Source organism: Dipteris shenzhenensis, chromosome 14 (assembly GCF_047967505.1).
Source record: "Dipteris shenzhenensis isolate YYH24624 ecotype China chromosome 14, Dip_SZ_1.0, whole genome shotgun sequence".
In the NCBI taxonomy this organism is placed as follows: Eukaryota; Viridiplantae; Streptophyta; class Polypodiopsida; order Gleicheniales; family Dipteridaceae; genus Dipteris; species Dipteris shenzhenensis.
Genome location: NC_141609.1, coordinates 30189763 through 30210476, shown reverse-complemented (window position 1 = coordinate 30210476; position 20714 = coordinate 30189763). Strand labels below are relative to the sequence as shown.

At 44.4% G+C, this 20714-nt stretch overlaps 1 protein-coding gene across 1 annotated transcript in view; it reads left to right on the top strand.

The window, feature by feature from the left end:
* Positions 1-20714, top strand: part of LOC147894454 (uncharacterized) — a 53050-nt gene that overhangs the window by 1281 nt on the left and 31055 nt on the right. The window contains exons 2-6 of the mRNA XM_087385440.1: positions 159-198; positions 636-695; positions 9796-9845; positions 10079-10134; positions 10251-10284. Coding sequence (XP_087241566.1) covers positions 159-198; positions 636-695; positions 9796-9845; positions 10079-10134; positions 10251-10284 — 240 coding nt within the window. The remainder of the gene's footprint in view (positions 1-158; positions 199-635; positions 696-9795; positions 9846-10078; positions 10135-10250; positions 10285-20714) is intronic.

Genomic DNA, 20714 nt, shown 5'->3' with positions numbered 1-20714 from the left:
CTTGCTCCACATGTTTGACCGTGGGGTTCAGAGGGCTTTAAAGCATAGATTATTGTTAGAACAAATCATTTATAGATTTATACATTGAAAACAAACTGGTGCATTTGCAAATCATGTCTGCTCCCTATATCTGATTGTCTTATGTTTGTGTATTGCAGGGCAAACACAGTAATGCTTCTGGGAGAGGATGGAAAATTAGTAGGTCTCTTATCCTTAAGATTGACGAAATTCTTGTTTCTGACTGCTTTCATTTGATTAGCTCTGCCTTCTGTAGGGAATTGCATTATGGCTGCTGCTGTCCTTTGCCTTTGTAATGTCATAGAAGCTCTGCATGTTGCTGGTGTGAACTAAAGTTAACAAGTTTCTTTTCATGAATTAAGCGCCTAGGATGTAAGCAAGCATGTCATCGCATGTAGGTACAGAATGCATGGCAAAGTTTATGGTTTGACGATTTTTACTGGAATCTGGTGAAGCAAAGATTGTGAATCGTAATATGATGCTAAGATTGGGAATAAACCTAGTTTTCACACATTTTTGGGCTTTAGACTGACTCATTGAGGCACATTCACGGGCATGCCCACGCATACTACCTCTGTTACATGATCCCAATGTCAAGTTCCCAAATATGAATGCAGATTGGAACCATCTCAACACAGGAGGCACTTCAGAGAGCAAGATCACAGGAACTTGACCTGGTACCTTTCCTTCTTCCTTGTATCCATACGCTCAACCGAATTGTTTTATATCTAGTTTTATGTAGATCTTTTCCTTATAACCGAATATGGGTTGAACTTATGGAGTTGTTAATCATCTTTTTACTGCTGGTTTAATTCAGCATTAGAAGCAGTATTTTTGGTCTCACAATGTAAGTCATAACTCTTTTGTGCCTGATAATCAATAATACTTCATTAAAGATGTCTCGACATAAGTGGCACAGATGTTGGTGTCTCATATGCATTGAATACTGTAATAGAAAGAGGCTGGACTATAATTATGAAAGTCACTTCCATCATTTCTCCCTCACATGGCTTTGGAAAGGTCACATTCATGATTCCCCTCACATACTTTTGTGTTTCATGGAGTAGAGCACATGTTGCCATCACGATCTCAAAAGGCGAAAGACAAGTTGTGCCCGTCTAAGTAATTTACACCGAGGGACTGTTTTATTATGACAACCATCCTCTCTCCTCCCTTGTGATACAAATGTAGTGTTATGTGTGTTAGCGTGTGTGATTGTGCAGCCACTCTCCTGGTTAAGGGTGTCAGTAGGTGCAGCCACGACCACACAAATGTTCTCTCCTTACCTGCCACTGGAATGTCGTAGGCTGTCCGCATGGCCACTGACTGGTCACGCAAGACAAGTTTTATTGTGACACGATTTTACCGTAATGAGCAGCAGCTACACAGCATATGGATACTCTATTGACCAGGGGCCTTGTCCTCCTCCAGTTCTTTTGAAGAGGATGCACATGAGGAACGCTGCATCAGTGTTGGCAGGGATACTTCATATTCTCTGCTTAGCATCTACTTGTTTGTTCGGGGCTCTCAACTCTTAGTCTACTGTGTATGCAATCATTTGTTGTCCTGGATGGGCCGTGGGCAGTCATCAGTTATGACTCTTATTACGTTCTAGTTTTCAGCATTTTGCATTGAGTGTTCACTTGGATTTCACTTGAGAAGTCGAGTTCATTGGATTTCATTTTTCAGGACATGGAGAATATTTGTATTAAGTGCTGCATGTGGTCAGCTTTCACATATGTGATGTATCTTTAGCATCCGAATTTCAAAATTGGCACATCGCACAACTTTTCTATGCTCTCATGAGTCATCACAAATTACAATGTCGTTTTTAATGCTAAGTTCAAAATCATTGATATGTGACATACCAAGTTAGGGCCTAGGCTAATGAAACGTCATACTCATACCCCACAATCATGGACTGATCATGCACAAAATAGCATCTCCTGTAGACAGCGAGTGTTGCTCTACCTATAGCCACAGTAGCTGCAAAACTTGGTCCCTAAGACTGCTTTTCTTAAGTCCTGCTTCAGGCTTCAATGGGGAATGTGGTAAGGGGCGGCAAAGGGCCCTTTATATAGGTGAGAGGAGACAAGTCTGCCCCCACTCTAGAGCTGGCTGACTGGCCTTTTGGGAGGTCCAATTCGAGCAGGTCTGGGCTGACCCCTGCCTCCATTATGCTGACCTGCTCCCTGGACTAGATCTGGCTGGTCCCCTGGACAAAGTGTTGTGTCTGTTCCATCCTCCTGATCCTAGCCGGCCATGTAGGCCTGTTTTGCCTGCCTATAAAAGCTTCCTCTTCCATGCTTCCAGCCCAATTACTGAGCATACTAACTGAATTGCCGTGCAACATACTGACCATATGGCCTTACAACATACTATGACAGTCCAAAAGCAGCCCATTGAGTGCAGCCACATGGCTGTCCCACATGGACTCCACACACAACTAGGCGGGTTGCATGCGATGTCATGTGCATGGGTCCAATATAAATTTCCTAACAAGGATTCCTCCAGGTCATACCATGTTGTACTTCTCATTTGGGGGTTCACAGGCATGGCATTGACCTGTATATTTTGACACCTTCCCTTGATGGCCAAGTGTGGGCCAAGACCCACGCGTCGAATGAGATGCTCCAGCTACTCTTTGGGAAGAGATCCCCTGAGCACGTCAAAGGCATCCTCTTTTGTTGGGCAGTACACTTGCACATCCTCTCGTCTTCGCAAACTCCATGTGTTCCATTTGAACTTGAAACACCCAGTCTACCGGAATACATGTGATGCATGTCTTGGAGAGTCTTTGGCCACATGTGTCGTCTCTCAAGCCCTATAGATGGGGGAGCTCTAGGCTACACTAACATAAATAGACTATAGGTTGCAGCTGAATGCCTTGAATATTGTAGGCTAACTCTAAAATTGGAAGGTGCTCTTCCCAATTGTTTGTTCTTTCTTGGCATCAATACACAACATATCTTTCAAAGTTTAATTGACATGTTTGATTTGACCTTTGATTGTAGAGGTCCTTGGCCTCTGACTACAGAAAATCACCAGACGTGCTCATATTTAATTTAGTTTCTAACAAGGATTCTTCGAGGTCGTACGGTGTTGTACTTTTCGTTTGGGGTTCATAGGCAGGGCATTGACCTATATATTTTGTGTAAGAAATCCTTATTTAGAAATGTGCTAAGGAATAGGAAGGAGACTGAAATAGCAGAGAACAAGGAATAATTGTATTGCTTGAGTGTATGTAGTGTATTTGTAGTGTCATCCATACAATTGGGCCTCTCTTTATATAGAGAGTGAAGAGTATAGTAGATCAAAGTAAGTGTCCCTGCAACAAAAGAAAGACATCTTTGACATTAGTTCACCTTCCGAGCTCATTTTTTCGTGCTCTATGCGCTCGTCACATCACGCACACATTTCGGCTCAAGTTACACTCACATTTGAGCCTCACCGACAAAACCACTTCCTTCATGCACATTTGCCTCTACATCGACACATCTAACCCAGCACTTAAAAAGAACAAAAGAAAATGAATTATTTGTTGTTCTTTCATCGATCGACGGTTGGTTTAGATCTAGATCAGAGTAGACTAGATCGCCATAGAAGGGACGCTTTGAATTTTCCCAAGTTGCCAATCTAAGCCATGCCCGAAATTCGTGACTAGTACCTACTTGGAGTCAGCAGTCCATACGCTCACATACGGTTTCACATCATTACATTACCTGAAACCTTACGTTCATCAGTTCAGTGAGCAGACTTCAGAGAGTACAGAGGCATTGCAGATTGTTTCAGTGGGCAGATAGCATTACTTTCCTTTTTGGAGCGCCCTCAAATTCTTTTTGGATCAAGAGATACGACTTGATCTAGGTGGAGGGGCAAAAGGAGTGCAAATGGTGCTCAATGATGATGTGTCACTGTGAGTCACATGCAGTGATGATGTGGCACTGTGTCTAGCAAGAGGTGTGCTTGTGGAGCAGCGTGTTGAGGTGTGCACACAGAGGTGGCAACTGTGTGCACATGCAGTGTGTGCACAGTGTGTCTGGCAAGGGACTCTGCCTGCAGGGGTCAGTGCTGACTGGACAGCTGAGGTGGCAGGATGACGTGTCTTGATGATGTGGCTGATAAGATGACGTGGCAGATAGGGTTGCACATGGTAGTTTTGTGACCAAGCTTGATGATCACCTTAGGATAAGCTAGCCGATGCATCATTAATCGACTCTACCGATGCTATACATAGATACAGAAACTCTTTCGGAGTCTTTTGAATTTCCATGGCTGAAATCAATGGTTCTCGAGGTAAATCCTTTTCACCTCGCAAAACATATTCTACCCCGTTCATCTTGAACTGGTGAATATGCTTTTTCCAATCAATGGCTGGATTTTTCCAAAAATGCCAAGCCATGCCTAGGGCTATATCTGCGTGAGCAAGCCTGGTCAACTCAAAGTCCAGCTTCTCAACATAGTCCTGAATTTGAAGTTCTAACTGGGTAACCCTTTGGTCCCATACTTCAGTTGAACTTCCGTCCGCTATCCTGACCGTATAAGCATAGTCAGACGGACTAGTTTTCAACTTGAGCCTCTTAATAAGCTTCGAGTTAATTACATTGTGCATTGACGCTGAGTCAAACAATACAATCACATCATGATTAGCTACTTGCCCTTTCATTTTAATCAACTCGGGCTCATCGAAAACCGTATACCCCGTTGCTGCGGGCTTTGAAAGGATGTTATCGGGTGCACCGCTTACTAACTTAGTAACAGACACACTTAACAACACAGGTACTAACCTCTGAGAAGGTCCCAGCAATTGCATCTGTATATGTTCCACATTGGGACTCATGTGTTTGTTGTCAGTGCAGCTAAATTTTTAATAAGAAGGTTGTACAGCTTGATAGCTTGGATGATTTTGTTGATGGAGGTTAGGGTGGGTTCACACCATGTGCCCGGACATGGAGGAAGAAAATGGAGCTGAGGATGGCTACCGAGAGAGGTGGTTCACACCATCCGGTGGTCATAATATAATTAAAGGCTACCACATTATTACACTAAAAGATGATTGGCCAGGAATCTTGTAGGTCTCTATGGTAGAGGTTCAACCCCCAACCAGTCCATTTCCGGCCCTTTTCTTTTCTTTGGCCAAGGAGTTGGGCGGCCTACCGCAGGCGGACACTATTTCTTTTCAGGTCGGGGCCCATCTCAACTATTAGTCCAAGTAGGACTAGGAACCTGTTCTCCATGTCTAGGCGCATGGTGTGAACCCTGCCTTAGATTGAGAAGTAGGCTTGTACAATGTTATAATGACTTATTAGTGAAAGTATACAAACTCCTTTGGTTGTAAATTATCAGTTGATTATATTTTTCATTAAAACCTCCAATTCTGTTAGGACATTGGCAGGCTTGCCTCAAAACCTTGACTTCTTTCACATTTTCCATGGTCCAGTATTGTCCGTGATTGCTCTGAAATGTCTGTCTTTGATGCAGGTTCTTTTTAGTGGGTATTCTTATGGAGGCCTATCGGAAGTTTCCGAAAATGATTTCCTTTCTTGTTCAATGGGCTCCACAATTGCTGGGGAAATAGGTGTTTTTGGGCATAAACCGTCAGTACTTTTAGAGATGCTTGCTGGAAAAAGGGCAGAGGCATGCGTGTCTTCGGAGATTCCTACGTGAACCGTACGTCCCTGCAATATCCCAGAGTCGTGGTCTCGAATTCCTTTGCGTGATACCAGGTATGAACCCGCGATGACGTCCAACAACTGCGCCATTCATCCACGCTACCCAAATAACCAGCAGCTTGGCTGTATTGTCATCCTGAAGGTAACCACCCGTAATCCTTGCATGATGCCAACGGACGAGACAGCTAAACCCGTGACCACCTAATAGCACACGTCGCTCGTCGTCACATGCCCAATACACCCTGCGCTCCTTTCACACGCAACTCGCATGAATCCCATTGTCCAGCCTGAGCGCTCTGATACCAAATGACACAATAAATACTAATCTCTGCCTTCTTTACATCGAATCATGGGCACAATCACAGGCGATGGCATCCAGATTATCCTCCCAGCCTTTCTCATGGATTGCATGCACACAAGATACGTAATTCATTTTTTTCATGCCTATCCACAAGCCCACAATTCCCTAGATGGTTCCCTCCTGCCACATGTCATCATTTTAGACCTTTAGCTTGGTACACCACCTTTCTCTTGGGGCACAATTAAAACACTTGCCCCTTGGCATTCTTACACATTTAGGTGCACCTAGGCCTGAGCACTCAGAACCACCTAGTCGATGCCAATACACCCTCACCTAGGACCTTGGCAGTTACTTCCCTTGACCATTTAATTTACGCACATAAAATATTACAGAAGTCGGCTCTTTAAGGGAAAATGCCCACCGATCTTTTCGAGGTCATGCTATCTTGGCTAGAGCATAACATTTATTATGTCCATCGGGTGCCATTTGCATGGTCAAGAAACCCTATTTTCATGTTTTTGACCATGCATCGCGCATGTGCAGGAAATAAATGCCTCGGTGGTCTTCTAAGCATGCAAACAGGACCTGATGGCCATGATACTTTGCACGGGCCTTAAAATTTCTAATTTAAGCCCCATGCAAAGTATCATGTCCATTGGGTACCTCTTGCATGGTCAAGAAGCCATATGTCCATGTTTTTGACCATGCATAACACATATGTGGGGAAAAAATGCCTTGGTAGTCTTCTAAGCATACAAATGGGACTTGGCTTGTAGCACCGACTCCATCATGACCCGCCAGACACCATAATTGGGGCCATTCAATTGACGGTCGATCAGAAAGGGGGCAAAACCAGAATTTTCGCCTTGCTCTCTGCCATCTCAGCCAGGCTAGACATGTCGGAGTGAAAAGAGAGTCGAATTGGAAGAGAGGGTGGATGGGAAAGAAGGTAGAGAAAGGGAGTGACGGAAAGAGGAGAGGAGAGGGCTGAAGAAGATGATAAGAGGCTTGGGGCTTAAGTATCTTCACACCTTTGCTGTCTCGACTCTCAAGAACGACTCCTTTCAAATCTGATAATGCCCTTCAAAGAAACTACGCCTTCGATGACCCCCTTAGAACCTCGTTTCAATCCGACTTTCCATTAGGGAGAACGGGGCAGGAGGATCCCTTTCTTCATGGTTCAAGGGTTTTAAGGGTACATTGACACAGGGGGGAGTCACCTCCTTAGGACATAATTTTCTAGAAAGGCCCTTGTCCAAGGACTTCTGAATTCAAGTTTGGATAACAAGAAGTTCAGAGGTTGTGCTTGTAGAAATTCAAATTTTTAATTTTGAGTGTGCTGGATTCCAGAGATTCTATGAACCTGTTTGAGATTTGTTATATCCAAAGAAGCCTTCCCTGTTTACTGCCTGGATGTTGGGCAGCTTCTTCTTGCTGCCATCGTCGTTTTGCAAGCATGCATTGCCCGTGTAGCCTCTCCGTCACGCCACCTGGCTGTGCAGCTGTCCGTATGGCTTCTTTGCCACGTCGCCTGCCTGGTTGCACACCCAGACAGCAACAGAATTTTGATCCTTATTGCACCCTCCAATGGGGGAAGATTGCCCTCGTGAGAGTACTTCTTTATGTTTTCGACGTATATGCAAGGTGAGTCTGAGATGGCGGATGAATGTAAGGTAGTAGAGAGAATTTTATGTGAGATTTACAATGAAGGAGGATGCCCCTTCATTAATGTCCCTTGAGATCACTCAATTTTGATCTTCCCACTTAGACTTATCCTTAGCTTATGACCCATGCCTCTACCATCCAATGCACTCTAATGCACCCTCCCCTGTCCTATTGCCCCTAGGACCTAGACATGTGCGACATCTTTATTAATAAAATAGGTGTTACGTGTCCAAATTTGGTGCCATCTGAAGCAGTGGCTCCAGCTCGACAGGCCCCTATCTACTCAAATGATTTACCGCCATAACAATTCGGTTGGCGTCCATCATAAATACAAATACATGTCATACCATCAAATTGGCACATCATTGTAATCATGTTCTAATGCCTATAATTAACAAAATGGCCATTTTCCTTGTCATGATAGGTTAGCATGGAGATAGAGGAGATCCTGGATCCCTAGCTTAGGGTCTGTTTTACCCGGCCATGGCATACTCTCTGCCATATTGCAGTCCCATTCTGCCCATATGGCAGTCCAAAGGCAGTCTATTGAGGGCATCCATGTGCCACTTTGCTTTGATGCCACACCAAGATAGGTGGGCTGCATGCAATGCTCATGTGGCCTGTGCATCAGTCCCCAATGAAAGCCTAACAAGCATCCCTGCCACATTCCTTATTTGGCTAACAGGAAGGGTGACCCATATATTCTGACAGTTATTACACACAATGGATGTTTATAAATTGATTTCCCACCTCATTTGGCTGATAATACACCAATCCTTCGTGCTGTCACACTCACTCCTGCATGAACATGCCTGCACTCCCAATGCTAGGGTGTGCGCACACAGGTGTTGGAAATTAGGGTCCATTGTCCCACCTGTAAGCCTCCACATGAGGAGAGCATGGGGACATGGAACCAAGATAATATGGGGGGGGGGGGTCTGGGAGACTGCTGTGTGTGCAAGTATGGATGCCACGGGCAGATCCAAGTGGAAGAACCATCCACATGGCTGCCACAGTATCCTTTTGTTGGAGATGGGCAGCAAGGAGAGCTTGGAAGATTGTGATGATGGAAGCACCAGCCTGAAGCAGTAGAGAGCATGCAAAGACAGCAAATCGGAGCTCTCTGGACTATGGCAGAAGGCTGCAGACCTGCACAGCAAACAAACCTAACTTGGGAGGTGTTTTGCAGGTCGGGGCAGGGTGTAATCATGCAGCAGACAGGTGGGGACATCAGGGCTGCCACATGGCTGATAGGTGCCTGTTTTGGAGAAGATAAAGGCTGCAGAGAAGTGTCTTTTATAGGCATGGACAAGTCAGCAGATGCAGAGACTGGGTCGGCCCATGCTGTGGCAGTTTGGTTGGCTGACTTGGTCGGTTGGTTCACAGACCAAATTGGCCAGTCAAAGGGGCTTCCAGCCGTTTATATAAAGCCCCCGCATTGGGCTCATTTCATCCATTCATTCCAGGTGTTGTGCTGCACAACAGGCTGTCCAGATAGCAAGGAGGTCAACATCCACAGGACTTGGTCCAGTGAATGCACAGCAAGAAAGGATACCGGAGGATCATGAGTCCAGACTGGAAGAAGCCCTTACCTTTGGGAACAGTTCATGGTGTATACCTACAGCCAGTACGAGATTGCGAATCGTGAGTTCTATTCAAAAGTTTTGAATTATAGCATTCCCTTCTCCTCTCTAGATTCTTCCGTGGCACATGCCTTAACCTTCTATTATTCCGCTGCGTAGAGAAAGACTAGCCACAAAGACTAAGTTTTTCTTACACATGTACTCACACATCTGTGAATGTGTGTGTCTGCGCGTGTGTATGCGTACATATACACCGACAGACGTATATAGACATTTAAGATCTTATGAAGGTTTGGTATTGAATCTGTAGATGGACAGCTTCTTCATCACTAGTAATGGAGATCAGATACAAATGCTTCATCATAGAAGATAGGGGGATACTCCAGAAAGTTGCCTGGTTTACTCTCAAGGGAGGCAACAGCCTGCTCGGCGTGCAAGCAGCATAGCTGCCAGCACTTGGCAATAAAATTTTCATCTATATGTCAGCTCAGACTTTCATAGAGTAGGGATGTGGTGCTCATTTATCGGCATAAGAACTCTCTCTTTTGATTTGCAGGTGCAAATGGATAATCAAAATGCTCCATGTGTCAAAATAGTTGACTACAGGTAATGTAGAATACCTTAAGCTTGTTCTGTCTTGTGCACATCACTCCTTTGAGGTCATGTCTTTCTTTCTAGGATTTGGTGAATGGACTCTACTTTCTTTCCCTCTTCTTTTTCAAACACACTATAACCGACAATAAGGTGGTTTTGTTTTTCCACTGTATTATGTTTTCAAACACAAGTTAAACTCATGATGAGGTGGTCTTGTTAGTATACTAAGTATATTGTCTCTGCAGCAAGTTCAAATATGAACAACAGAAAAAGAAACGAGAGCAGCAAAAAAAGAGCGTAGGTATGTTATATGGGCCTTGCTCTAAAAAAAAAATCTGTAATTGGTGGTCATGCTGGATAGAGTTTGTTTTTCTCTTGGATAGTAATTCATTGCCCAGTGATGTTTTATTTTTGCAGCAAATCGCATGGATTTGAAGGAGTTGAAGATGCGGTACGTGAAATATATAGAGACCTTTTTTCTCCGCATATTCAATGTGTCCTATTTATTTGCCTGTTTGAAAGAGATTGAAGAAAAATTCCGGTGCATACAACACCATGATTTCTTTGCAGATGGATTCCTTTTTAACAATGTACTTCATTCAATAAGCCATTACTTGTATTGGAGAGTATATGTGAAGACAATACCTAGTGGAACTGGAACCAGCTTGCAGCTTGACAAAAGGCAGGGCTGATGCACGGGTGTCTGAAACAAGATCAAGCTTGTTATAGATCTTCAAACTTATGCTTGGTAGGGCTAGGGTGTGAAGGCATAGCATAAAAAATTCTTGCAGAAGGATGACATGGAATTTCTCTTGATGATATGGGATTTCTCTCGATAGGAAGGAGTTATTATCCAAGGCCTTGAGAATGCTTGTCAATGCCTTGAGTTTCTGAGGTCAGTGCATGGCATGCAGCCATATTGATTGAGAGTGGAAGGAACCATGTCTGCGAAGAATGTTGAAAGGAGAGTGAATGAAACAGATCTGCACATGATGCCTCAGGTTACCGAAGCTCAGACATGGTAAATGGCTTTGTTACTCAAATTTCCAAATGGCTGAGATGGCTGCATGGATTCTGTCCTTCCAGTTTTGTGATTCAGGATTTATAATGCAGTTTCCTTTGACTTCAAAGTTGATGTGATTAAATTGATGGCTGGGTGGAACTTTGTAGGGAAGTGTTCAATGCTTCACTGCTTTGTTTCTGTAGTGCATGTTATCGTGTTCAGAATGCAGACTAGGTCTTCTTTAGAGGGTTGTCTCAGGTTAGGAAATAGGAGGCTAGACAGTTGACACGACCCCAGCACTCGTGAAACCTCTGATCTGCAAGCAAACACAAGAACACACCAAGCGTGAGGAATTTGAGCAGGCTGCTCACCACCCAACCATGACATCTACGGGACGTGATCCCGAATCAGGAGATGTCCCCTTCGAGCCACGAGCTGACCTAGTGGCACGAACTCCCAACCAGATCCTAACAGCCTGGTGTCCCATACCATCGGGTGGTGCCAAGAGGCTTGGGATCTGTTGTTGGGCCTTGGGCTATGCTAAGATGTAGGTGCCCGTCTACGACTCAATCCAGGATCAGACCTAGCACCTGGGAATGAGACTTGCTTCCATCTGCCCTCTGAGAACTGAACCTCTGGGCCCCTTATAAAGAATCGGGCCCAATGTGCCAAAAATAGCGAAGACCCCTAAATGGTTCGTACCCTTGCCACTCAACCCGAGAATCAAGCCTTCCTAGCCCTAAGCCTCCCCAAGCTACCTAAGCTAGTCTTGTGTACCCTAGTACACGTCAGCACATGACATACTTCCCCTCTAAGAACTCACTCCCGAGTTCGCTAAAAAACCCGGGAATGTCCTCTGGAGGTTCAGTAATGTCTCCCATGTTGCATCCTCCTCAACATGATCCTTCCACTTGATCTTGTATTCTGTGATAGTTCTATTACGAATCTGTCTTTCACAAAATTCAAGAATACTCTTGGGCTCGTGTGGAATAAAACTCAAATCGGTAACTTCTACTATCTCTTGAGGAGAAATAAGTTGATCATCTGCACCCAGTAACTCTTTCAATCTATTGGCATGAAACTTTGGATGTACTTTAACATCAGAAAGCAGTTCTAGTTTATATGCAGTTGGTCCAATTCTTTTAATAATCTTGAAGGGACCACAGTATCTAGGGGATAATTTCAGAACCCAATCAGTTTTTAGACTCTTGGATTCCTTGGGAATACGTAAATATACCATAGTACTCTCTGGCTGAATGATGCCTATTAGCATAAAATCTGTCCCAATCTTGGGCATTTCTTATAGACTCCTTGGCAAACTGCAACATTTCTTGCATGTCTTGCAAGAATGTCCTTGCAGCATCATTTTGAATTCCCTTGAACCCAACCATAACTGGTGACTTAGGTTGAAACCCGTACATAAGCATAAAAGGACTGTAACTAGTACTTGAATGCTTTGCACTGTCATAAGCAAATTCTATTGTGGGGAGATAATCTTCCCATGAAGACTGTCTCTTAGAAACATATGTTCGAAGCATATCTTCAACCAATTGGCTGACCTTCTCTGTACAGCCATCAGATTGTGCATGATCTGAGGAACTCATACTTAGAGTAGTTTCCAACTTCTCAAAAACAAGTTTCTAGAAGTTACTTGTAAACTTTGAGTCCCTGTCACTGACTATGTCGGAAGGGAAACCATATAGCTTAAACAATTGGTTCACAATTTCGTGAGCTAACTGAACGGCTGATATGGTCGATCTAGTAGGTAAAAATCTAGCCATCTTTGTCAGACGGTCAACTATGACCCAAATGGAGTCATGACCTTGCGCGTTCGAGGCAAACCGGTAATGAAATCCATGGAAATGCTTTCCCATTTATAACCTAGGATTTGCAATAGCTGTAATAAACCTGTGCTTCTAAGGCGTTCTGCGTTAGTAACCTGACAAACCTGGCAACCTACCACATAGTTTTCAATAAATGCACGCATCTTAGGCCAATAAAAGGTATGTTTCACAAGAGATAGAGTCCGATGTTTGGATGTCCAGCACTAGGAGCATCATGACACTCTCAGAGAATCTTGGATCGAAGATCCAAAACATCTGGCACACATATCTTTCCATTCCGGAACAGCAAGCCATTCCTAATCATCCACTTACCTCCCGCCGCCTATACCGTAGGTGACACAATCCCTGAGTCCTGGTCAACCATGGAGCTCCCATCTTGGACTTTTTGCCAATAAGAACTGAAGTGACTATCAGTTGCGCAAAGTCCTCTCAAGGATTGAAATAGGTCTGAGGATATTTTTGTAAATGACATAGCATTTACAAAGTTGACTTGACTTAAGACATCCGCCAGACTATTCATCGAACCCTTTCGATAACGTATTTCAAAATCAAAATCTTGCATTAACTCTGCCCATCTAGCCTTTCGTCCCCTCAATTCAGACTCGTCACACACATACTAGATTTACTGATGATCTGTCAATACAAGAAACTTCGAACCATACATGTAGTACCTCCAAACCTTTAGAACATACACAACTGCATATAGTTCTTTTTATAGTGTGGGCCAATGATATTGGGTGTCGTCTAGCTTTTTACTCTCAAAAGCTACTGGTCTGCCCTCTTGGAATAAAGCTGCCCCAATCACAAAATCACTCGCATCGGCGTTTAAAACATAAGGCCGGGTAGGATCGGGTAATGCAAGAACAAGAGCTCCCTTGATAGTTAGCTTCAAGGTTTCAAAAGCCTTGTTCAATGCATCATTCCAAGAGATCGGTTGGGTAGACTTGCGTCTGCGACCTTTCAATATGTTGGTCAAGGGTGCTGTGATGTGCTAATAGTCACGCATAGACTTCCGTAGAAAACCCGTAAATCCTAGGAAAGAATGAAGTTGTTTCACTGTCTCAGGGATGGGCCATTCCAAAACAATCTAGATCAATGCTAATACCTTCAGAAGAAATCTTGTGTCCTATGTGGTCTGCGAGATGCATGCGTTAACTCTGGAATTGCAAACTCCCTCTTCGCCACACCAATAGGTTTTTCTTTGTAAATGATCTTCTTCATAAAGAAGTCACATTTACTCATCTTGGCATAGAGCTTATGCTGTCTTAAAATAACTAAGACAATCCGGCCCAATGCGATCCTCTAGCGTTCGGCTATATACGAAGATGTCATCTAAGAACATGACAATGAATTTGCCCAAATAATCTTGGAACAAATCGTTCATCATTTGCTGGAAGGTAGCAGGAGCATTGGTCAAACCAAAAGGTAATACGAGAAATTCATAGTGGCCATACCTAGTTCGGAAAGCGGTTCAATCTATGTGTTTAGCATAGATACGGATTTGGTGATAACCTGTACGCAAATCAATATTAGTGAAGTACCTCGCTCCGGCTAAATGGTTTATCAAATTATCGGAACAAGGAAGAGGGTATCGATTCTTAATTGTCACTTTATTCATGTCAGTTTATTCAGTCGTTTATAATCTGCACACATTCTCCACGGCCCATCTTTCTTCTTTCTTAACAGGATAGGTGCACCCCATGGTGATTTACTTGGGCGAATATAGCCCATATTCAGATAATCTTGTAGCTGTAAAGCTAACTCATCCTCCTCAAGCTGGCTCATCCTATAAGGTGGAATACTAATAGGCTGAGTCCCAGGTCCTAAATCTATGCGATGATCTACTGCGCGCTCTGGAGGTAAACCTTCCGGCAGTTGAGTAGGGAATACATCCATGAAATCATCTAACAACGTTCTCAATTCACGGTGTTCAAACACGCTTAAATTATTTTTGTTTTAACGGAGAGAACAAATGAAGAAAGCGGAAACAAAACACACTGATACACATCATAATGAGAAGTGTTTATTATATTCCAAAGCTGCATCGCAGATACAATAGGTCCCTGAGAAGAGGGAATATTATCACATTGAATACAAAATTGGGTGTCCTTGTCCAAAAAAGAGAGTGCATGCTCTTTCCATCCAATCCGAATATCGTGGGTTTTAAACCACTCTATCCCAATTAACTAGTCCACATGTTCCAAGTGCATGACATAGCACGTAAGAGCAATTGTGTAGTCTTGAATTTGGATAGAAAGTGCGTCGACCTTACGATCCCAAAACTGCTTCCCAGTTGGAAGCTGCACCTCGCAGGTGTGATCACTAGGTGTCGTGCACAGCCCCATCCTTTGCACAAGTTTGTAGTTCACAAAATTGTGAGAGCTGCCCAGGTCAAAGAGAATGTGAACTCGTTGGTCCCTTACTTCTCCATAAACTCGAAAAAGGTAATGGGGGCCAAATAACGAATTATTAAAAGTGCAATTACAAGAAAGTGTGCAAGTAATGATATTTACCGAAATACCTGTCATCGAGGCTTGGTTAGCTCCCTTAGCTTTGGTACCTTGTCCCGCATGGAGCTTTGGTCTCGACGCTTGCAACTGGTTCTGGTGCTTAGGACAATCATTCCAAGTGTGGCCCCACTCCTCCCATATAAAGCAATGTCCTTTTTTCTTAAACTTCAAGGTGCGTAGGAAATAGGCTCGACCATTCTTCGTCTGAGTCGAGTTCTTCTTGGAGGCGTTGTCAATTGACTTCGACTCCCCCGTACCAGTTTGTTCACTGGAAGAATTTCCTGTTGTTCTTCCGACTCGTGTCGGTAGTAATGGTTTCCTTTGTGCTGGGTATGGTATCATCATAGATGCGTGCATAGTTCATGGCCTCTTGCAAAGTAGTACGCTTGTTATTCTTGATTTGAAGCTTGTATGAGTTAGGCAAATCATCCACAAAGAACAAGATTCATCTTTGTAGCTCTTGTCAGCAAATCACGAAACCTCTGAAGATAGAATTCAAAAGTCAAATTCAGCTTGGACATATCGGTCGGAGTTACTTCCACCACAATAAAGCCTTGCCTGGCATATACCCTGCTGCAAGATGCATCTTCTTTTCATCGGGGTAAGGGTGAAACTGGAAGTGTACTTTCCACTTGTGCAACCAAGTGTCAACCACCTCCTTGGTTCTGGATTTTTGATATCTGGGATAAGGATTGGGAGTGATATTTGGACCCAACACTAAAGCCAAAGCATCCACATGAGTGAGTGCTTGAACAGTGCTAGTCAAAAACGAGATTGAAGTCTGAATCCCTTGGAGTTGCTGTGTCAACCCCGTTTGATTCGCATTAACCCGCTCAAACTTTTCATCGAGAGCAATGGTGATTCACTGAAGGCAGTCTTTGTAATCAAATCATCGTAGAGGCCCTGGTCATCCTTTGGGTGGTAATTCATAACTTGATCACCCATAGCAAGCGCGGGGTCTACTGAATCAGCCATAACTGAAATCGGATCTGATGAAGAGGGTAGTCTAGAGAAGAGAAGCAATGAGCGGATACGAAGCTAGGAGTATGAAGCAAAGTAGAGGCTCGCCACGAGGATGGGAGAAGGCTCGAAAACAGCAAGGCTAGTTGAAGAGAAAAAAGGCGGCTAATTCCGAACTGACGAACAATGACCCCCCCCCCCCCGGGATCTTGGTTGGGAGGGTTCGAAGGAGAAGGAGGTTGGTTCGTACGATCTTCTGCAGTAGTCCGCCCTGGCTGACGGGAAGCGCGAAGGTAGGTGTGGAGAGGTGTAGCTTGCGCGTAGTCCACGGGTTGGTGAAGGGAAGTAGTTTGCTACGTTATAGACTCGTTGGCCTTGTATTTTAGAAACCCTAGGTTTCTAGAAAAGCCCAACCTCCAAACTTAGGAGGGCTAGTGCTTTTTTTGGCTTCTTGGTCCAAAATACAATGCAGCCCCAATCGCGACCATGCCCAACACTATTGTGCACCTCTCTGTGCTCTCCTTCCTCAGAGTTCCCGCAGCTAGTCAAGTGCTCAGAGTTCCTTGGATTCTGCCACAGCCTTGCGCTCCAAAGGCGTTCTCGCGCCTATCCTTGCGCCATAACTTCCTCACCATTTCACCCTAACTATGCCATCTCTCTCTCTCTCCTTAGACTCTCAGCAACTAACAACGAATTCACCCCTTCTCCCTCACTCCTTCCTCCTATCCCAATCCAAGCAACAAACAACCCTTAAACGATGAACCAACAAGCACTTGCAAGGCATGAACATGAATTTCGAATTTGAGGCATACCTGGAGAAAATCGTGTCTAAATTTACTCGTAACAAAGATTCCTACCTCAGGAGTTGGCTCTGATACCAACTGACACGACCCTAGCACTCTTGAAACCTCTGATCTGCAAGCAAACACAAGAACACACCAAGTGTGAGGAATCTGAGTAGGCTGCTCACCACCCGATTATGACATCTACGAGATGTGATCGCGAATCAGGAGATGTCCCTTTCGAGCCATGAGCTAAGCTATTGGCACGAACTCCCAACCAGATCCTAACCAGCCTGGTGTCCCATACCACTTGGCGGTGCCAAGAGGCTTGGGATCTGCTGTTGGGCCTTGGGCTACGCTAAGATGCAGGCACGCGTCCGCCACTCAATCCAGGACTAGGCCTAGCACCTGGGAACGAGACTTGCTCCCATCGGCCCTCTTTAAATCATTTTGTGATATTCCAGTGGTTGCCGCAAAGAATGACATCATAGTTGCTAGAGAAAGAACTCTGGGCCCCCCAAAGAAAACAAGGGCTCTATGAGAACTGAACCTCTGGGCCCCTTATAAAGACTCGGGCCCAATGCGCCAAAAATAGCGAAGACGCCTAACTGGTTCGTACCCTTGCCACTCAACCTGAGAATCAAGCTTGCCTAGCCCTAAGCCTCCCCAGGCTACCTGAGCTAGTCTTGTGTACCTGAGTACACGTCAGATACCAATTTGTGCACATGACAACAATGGTCACTAGCTAGAGAGGCCTAAATGGCTTCCAAGGTTTCCAAATAGGGCTATGCAGCTTGTGGGACTGTCAATGCTTTGACTATTGCTCTCTGGCACACAAATAGAGGCCTCTCTTTTGCACCAGGCTTTTGCCATGCAGCCAAAGCATGTATAATGCCTCCAAGAATAGAAACAAAAGCTGAGTACAAAGGGACCAAGAATACGACCAAAATCGAGTACCAAAAGGGACCCCACAACCCACACCACGTGGACAGCAAGGTGCTGCTCAACTGGTGCCAGATCTAAGCTCTTTGTATGCTGCCCTTTCTGTTTCTTTTGTTGGAGATATGTGCACACCAAGTGTACTATTTCCTAGTCTACATTTGTCTAAGTCTAGTCTAGTCTTTGTGTCTTGAGTGTGTGCCATGTGGCACCTCTACAATTATCCCATAAGCACTCTTGCTTTATGTCTTGTACTTTGGCCCATATATTCATGGGTCACATCATTGCAATCTATCTGTCTAGCTTGTGTCTTGTCTACACTCTTCTCAAGGTATTTCTTGTCTTTCAATCTTGTTATTTCATTTATAGTTTCTAGTTCTTGCTTCCATATTCCAACATGGTATCAGAGCCATGTATATTCCTCTTCTCTCTCCTCAGTCTGCTGTAGCCATAGCCGCCTCTTCTCAGACTTTTGCTCCGCTCAGCTGGTCGCCATCTCCATTTTCTGTTGGAATATGGAAAAAGAACTAGAACTAGAAACTGGAAATGGAAATGAAATGACAAGACTAAAAGACAAGAAATACCTTGAGAAGAGTGTAGACAAGACACAAGCTAGACTGATAGATTAGAATGATGTGACCCATTGAATATATGGGCCAAAGTACAAGACATAAAGCAAGAGTGCTTATGGGATAATTGTAGAAGTGCCACATGGCACATACTCAAGACATAAAGACTAGACTTAGACTTAGACTTAGACTTAGACAAATGTAGACTAGGAAATAGTACACTTAGTGTGCACTTATCTCCAACACCCTCCTTAAGTGGACACTAGGAGTGAGACAGAAAGACAAGACTAGAAGACAGACATAAAGACTGATAGACTGAGAGACAAGATAGAAAACATGACAGACAAAAGATCCTGAGACACCCCTCCTCAAGTGATATCCTCATATGGGTCCACAAGGGTAGGGACAAGATGGATCTAAAACACAGTCAGATTGATAGACAAATAGACAGACAGACAAGACTAGATAGACAGAAGACTGACTGTAGACAAATAGAAAGACCAAGACACTAGAACCCCTTGACCTACATCATCGGTGGTCAAGGTGGTAGACAAGACATAGAAGTAATCAGAAAGCCCACTTCTCATCATGTGAGGAAGGAACAACAAGATCAGCTGATGGAGATGTTGCAGCAACATGGGCTGAGGTAGATGCAGGAGCTGATGTAGAGGTTTTGGAGTAGCAGTCCCTCTCCCGGTGATTATCACGGCCACAAATGGTGCATGGATGAGCCTTGAAACAGTCCTTCTCCATATGATTAGTTTTGCCACAATGGGTGCAAGGCTTTCTTACCTTAGAACTTCCTTTCTTTGCTAAAAATGCAGTGTCAGTTACCTTTCGTTGTTGAGTTCTTTCTTCCTCTTGGAGAGCATTGATGATACCCTCAAGAGAAGGATTATTATGATACTTGAAGGTAGTGACAAGAGTAGCATAGGAGTCAGGTAAGCTTTTGAGAAGCACAGCAATAGCAATATCTTCGGAGATGGGAGACTTGACTGACGCAAGCTGAACCATAAGACTGCGAAGATAATTGACATGAGAGGCTATAGTAGCTCCTTCCTGCATATGTAGATCAAAGAATGAGATCATAAGTGCAATCTTAGAGTTTTTAGATCGGGCTCCAAAAAGGGTATCCAAAGTGATCCATGCTTGAGGAGCAGACTGTATGTCGGAGATGTGATGAATGTAATCATCTCCAAGGCCGAGCAATATGATAGCATAGGCTTTGTCGTTCTTGGCAGTGACAACTTGCTCAGATGGACCTTCGGGAGCAGCACGGTGAACAATGTCCCAAAGGCCTTCTTTCATAAGATGGCACTTGATTTTGATCTGCCAAGTATGAAAGTTGGACCCATTGAATTTGTCGATAGATATGAGAGAATGAGAGGAAGATGCCATGTGGGAAGGTCTTACCTCTTGCTAGGATGCAAGGGCAGTGTCTATTCCCTTACAAGATTGCAGAAATAAATGAGAGGAGAGATCCAAGAAGCCGGTTCTCTCACCACTTTGTCAAGGCCATAGCATATGACAGCCCATCGAAGCGGGAGGAACCAGCAAAAAAGGAACTGCTGAGCAAACTGATGCTGAGCAAACTGAAAGAGGAAATGCACAGTACCTTAATCCCAAGGCAGAGGTAGAGGCGCAAAAAGGAGCGCGGTCCAGGAGGTGCAGGCAGCGCGAGCTCCAAGGCAGTCACGAACAGATGGCGCAGATCGCGAACAGCAGCTGGACAGGTGCGGATTCCGTACAGTCGTACGGACTGTACGGACAGTCTTGACTGTACTCGAAATGTTCGTTTGTTGATGCAGGTGCAGGAGCGACAGCAGGAGCGGGAGCTACAGCAGCGCCAGATCTGCGCAGATCTGACGTGCAGATCTGGTAGAGAGTGGAACTGCGCAGCAGATCTGGCAGCGCAATGGCGTGCAGATCTGGCGCGCAGATCTGGAAGAGAGATGGCGGGCAGATCTACAGCGGCAGCAGGAACGGCAGCAGCGTGGAGAAGACGGGCAGAAGATGAAGATGGCGACCAGCTGAGCGGGGGAGAAATCTGAGAAGAGGCAGCTATGGCTACAGCAGACTGAGGGGAGAGAAGAGGGATCAATCTAGCTCTGATACCATGTTGGAATATGGAAAAAGAACTAGAACTAGAAACTGGAAATGGAAATGAAATGACAAGACTAAAAGACAAGAAATACCTTGAGAAGAGTGTAGACAAGACACAAGCTAGACTGATAGATTAGAATGATGTGACCCATTGAATATATGGGCCAAAGT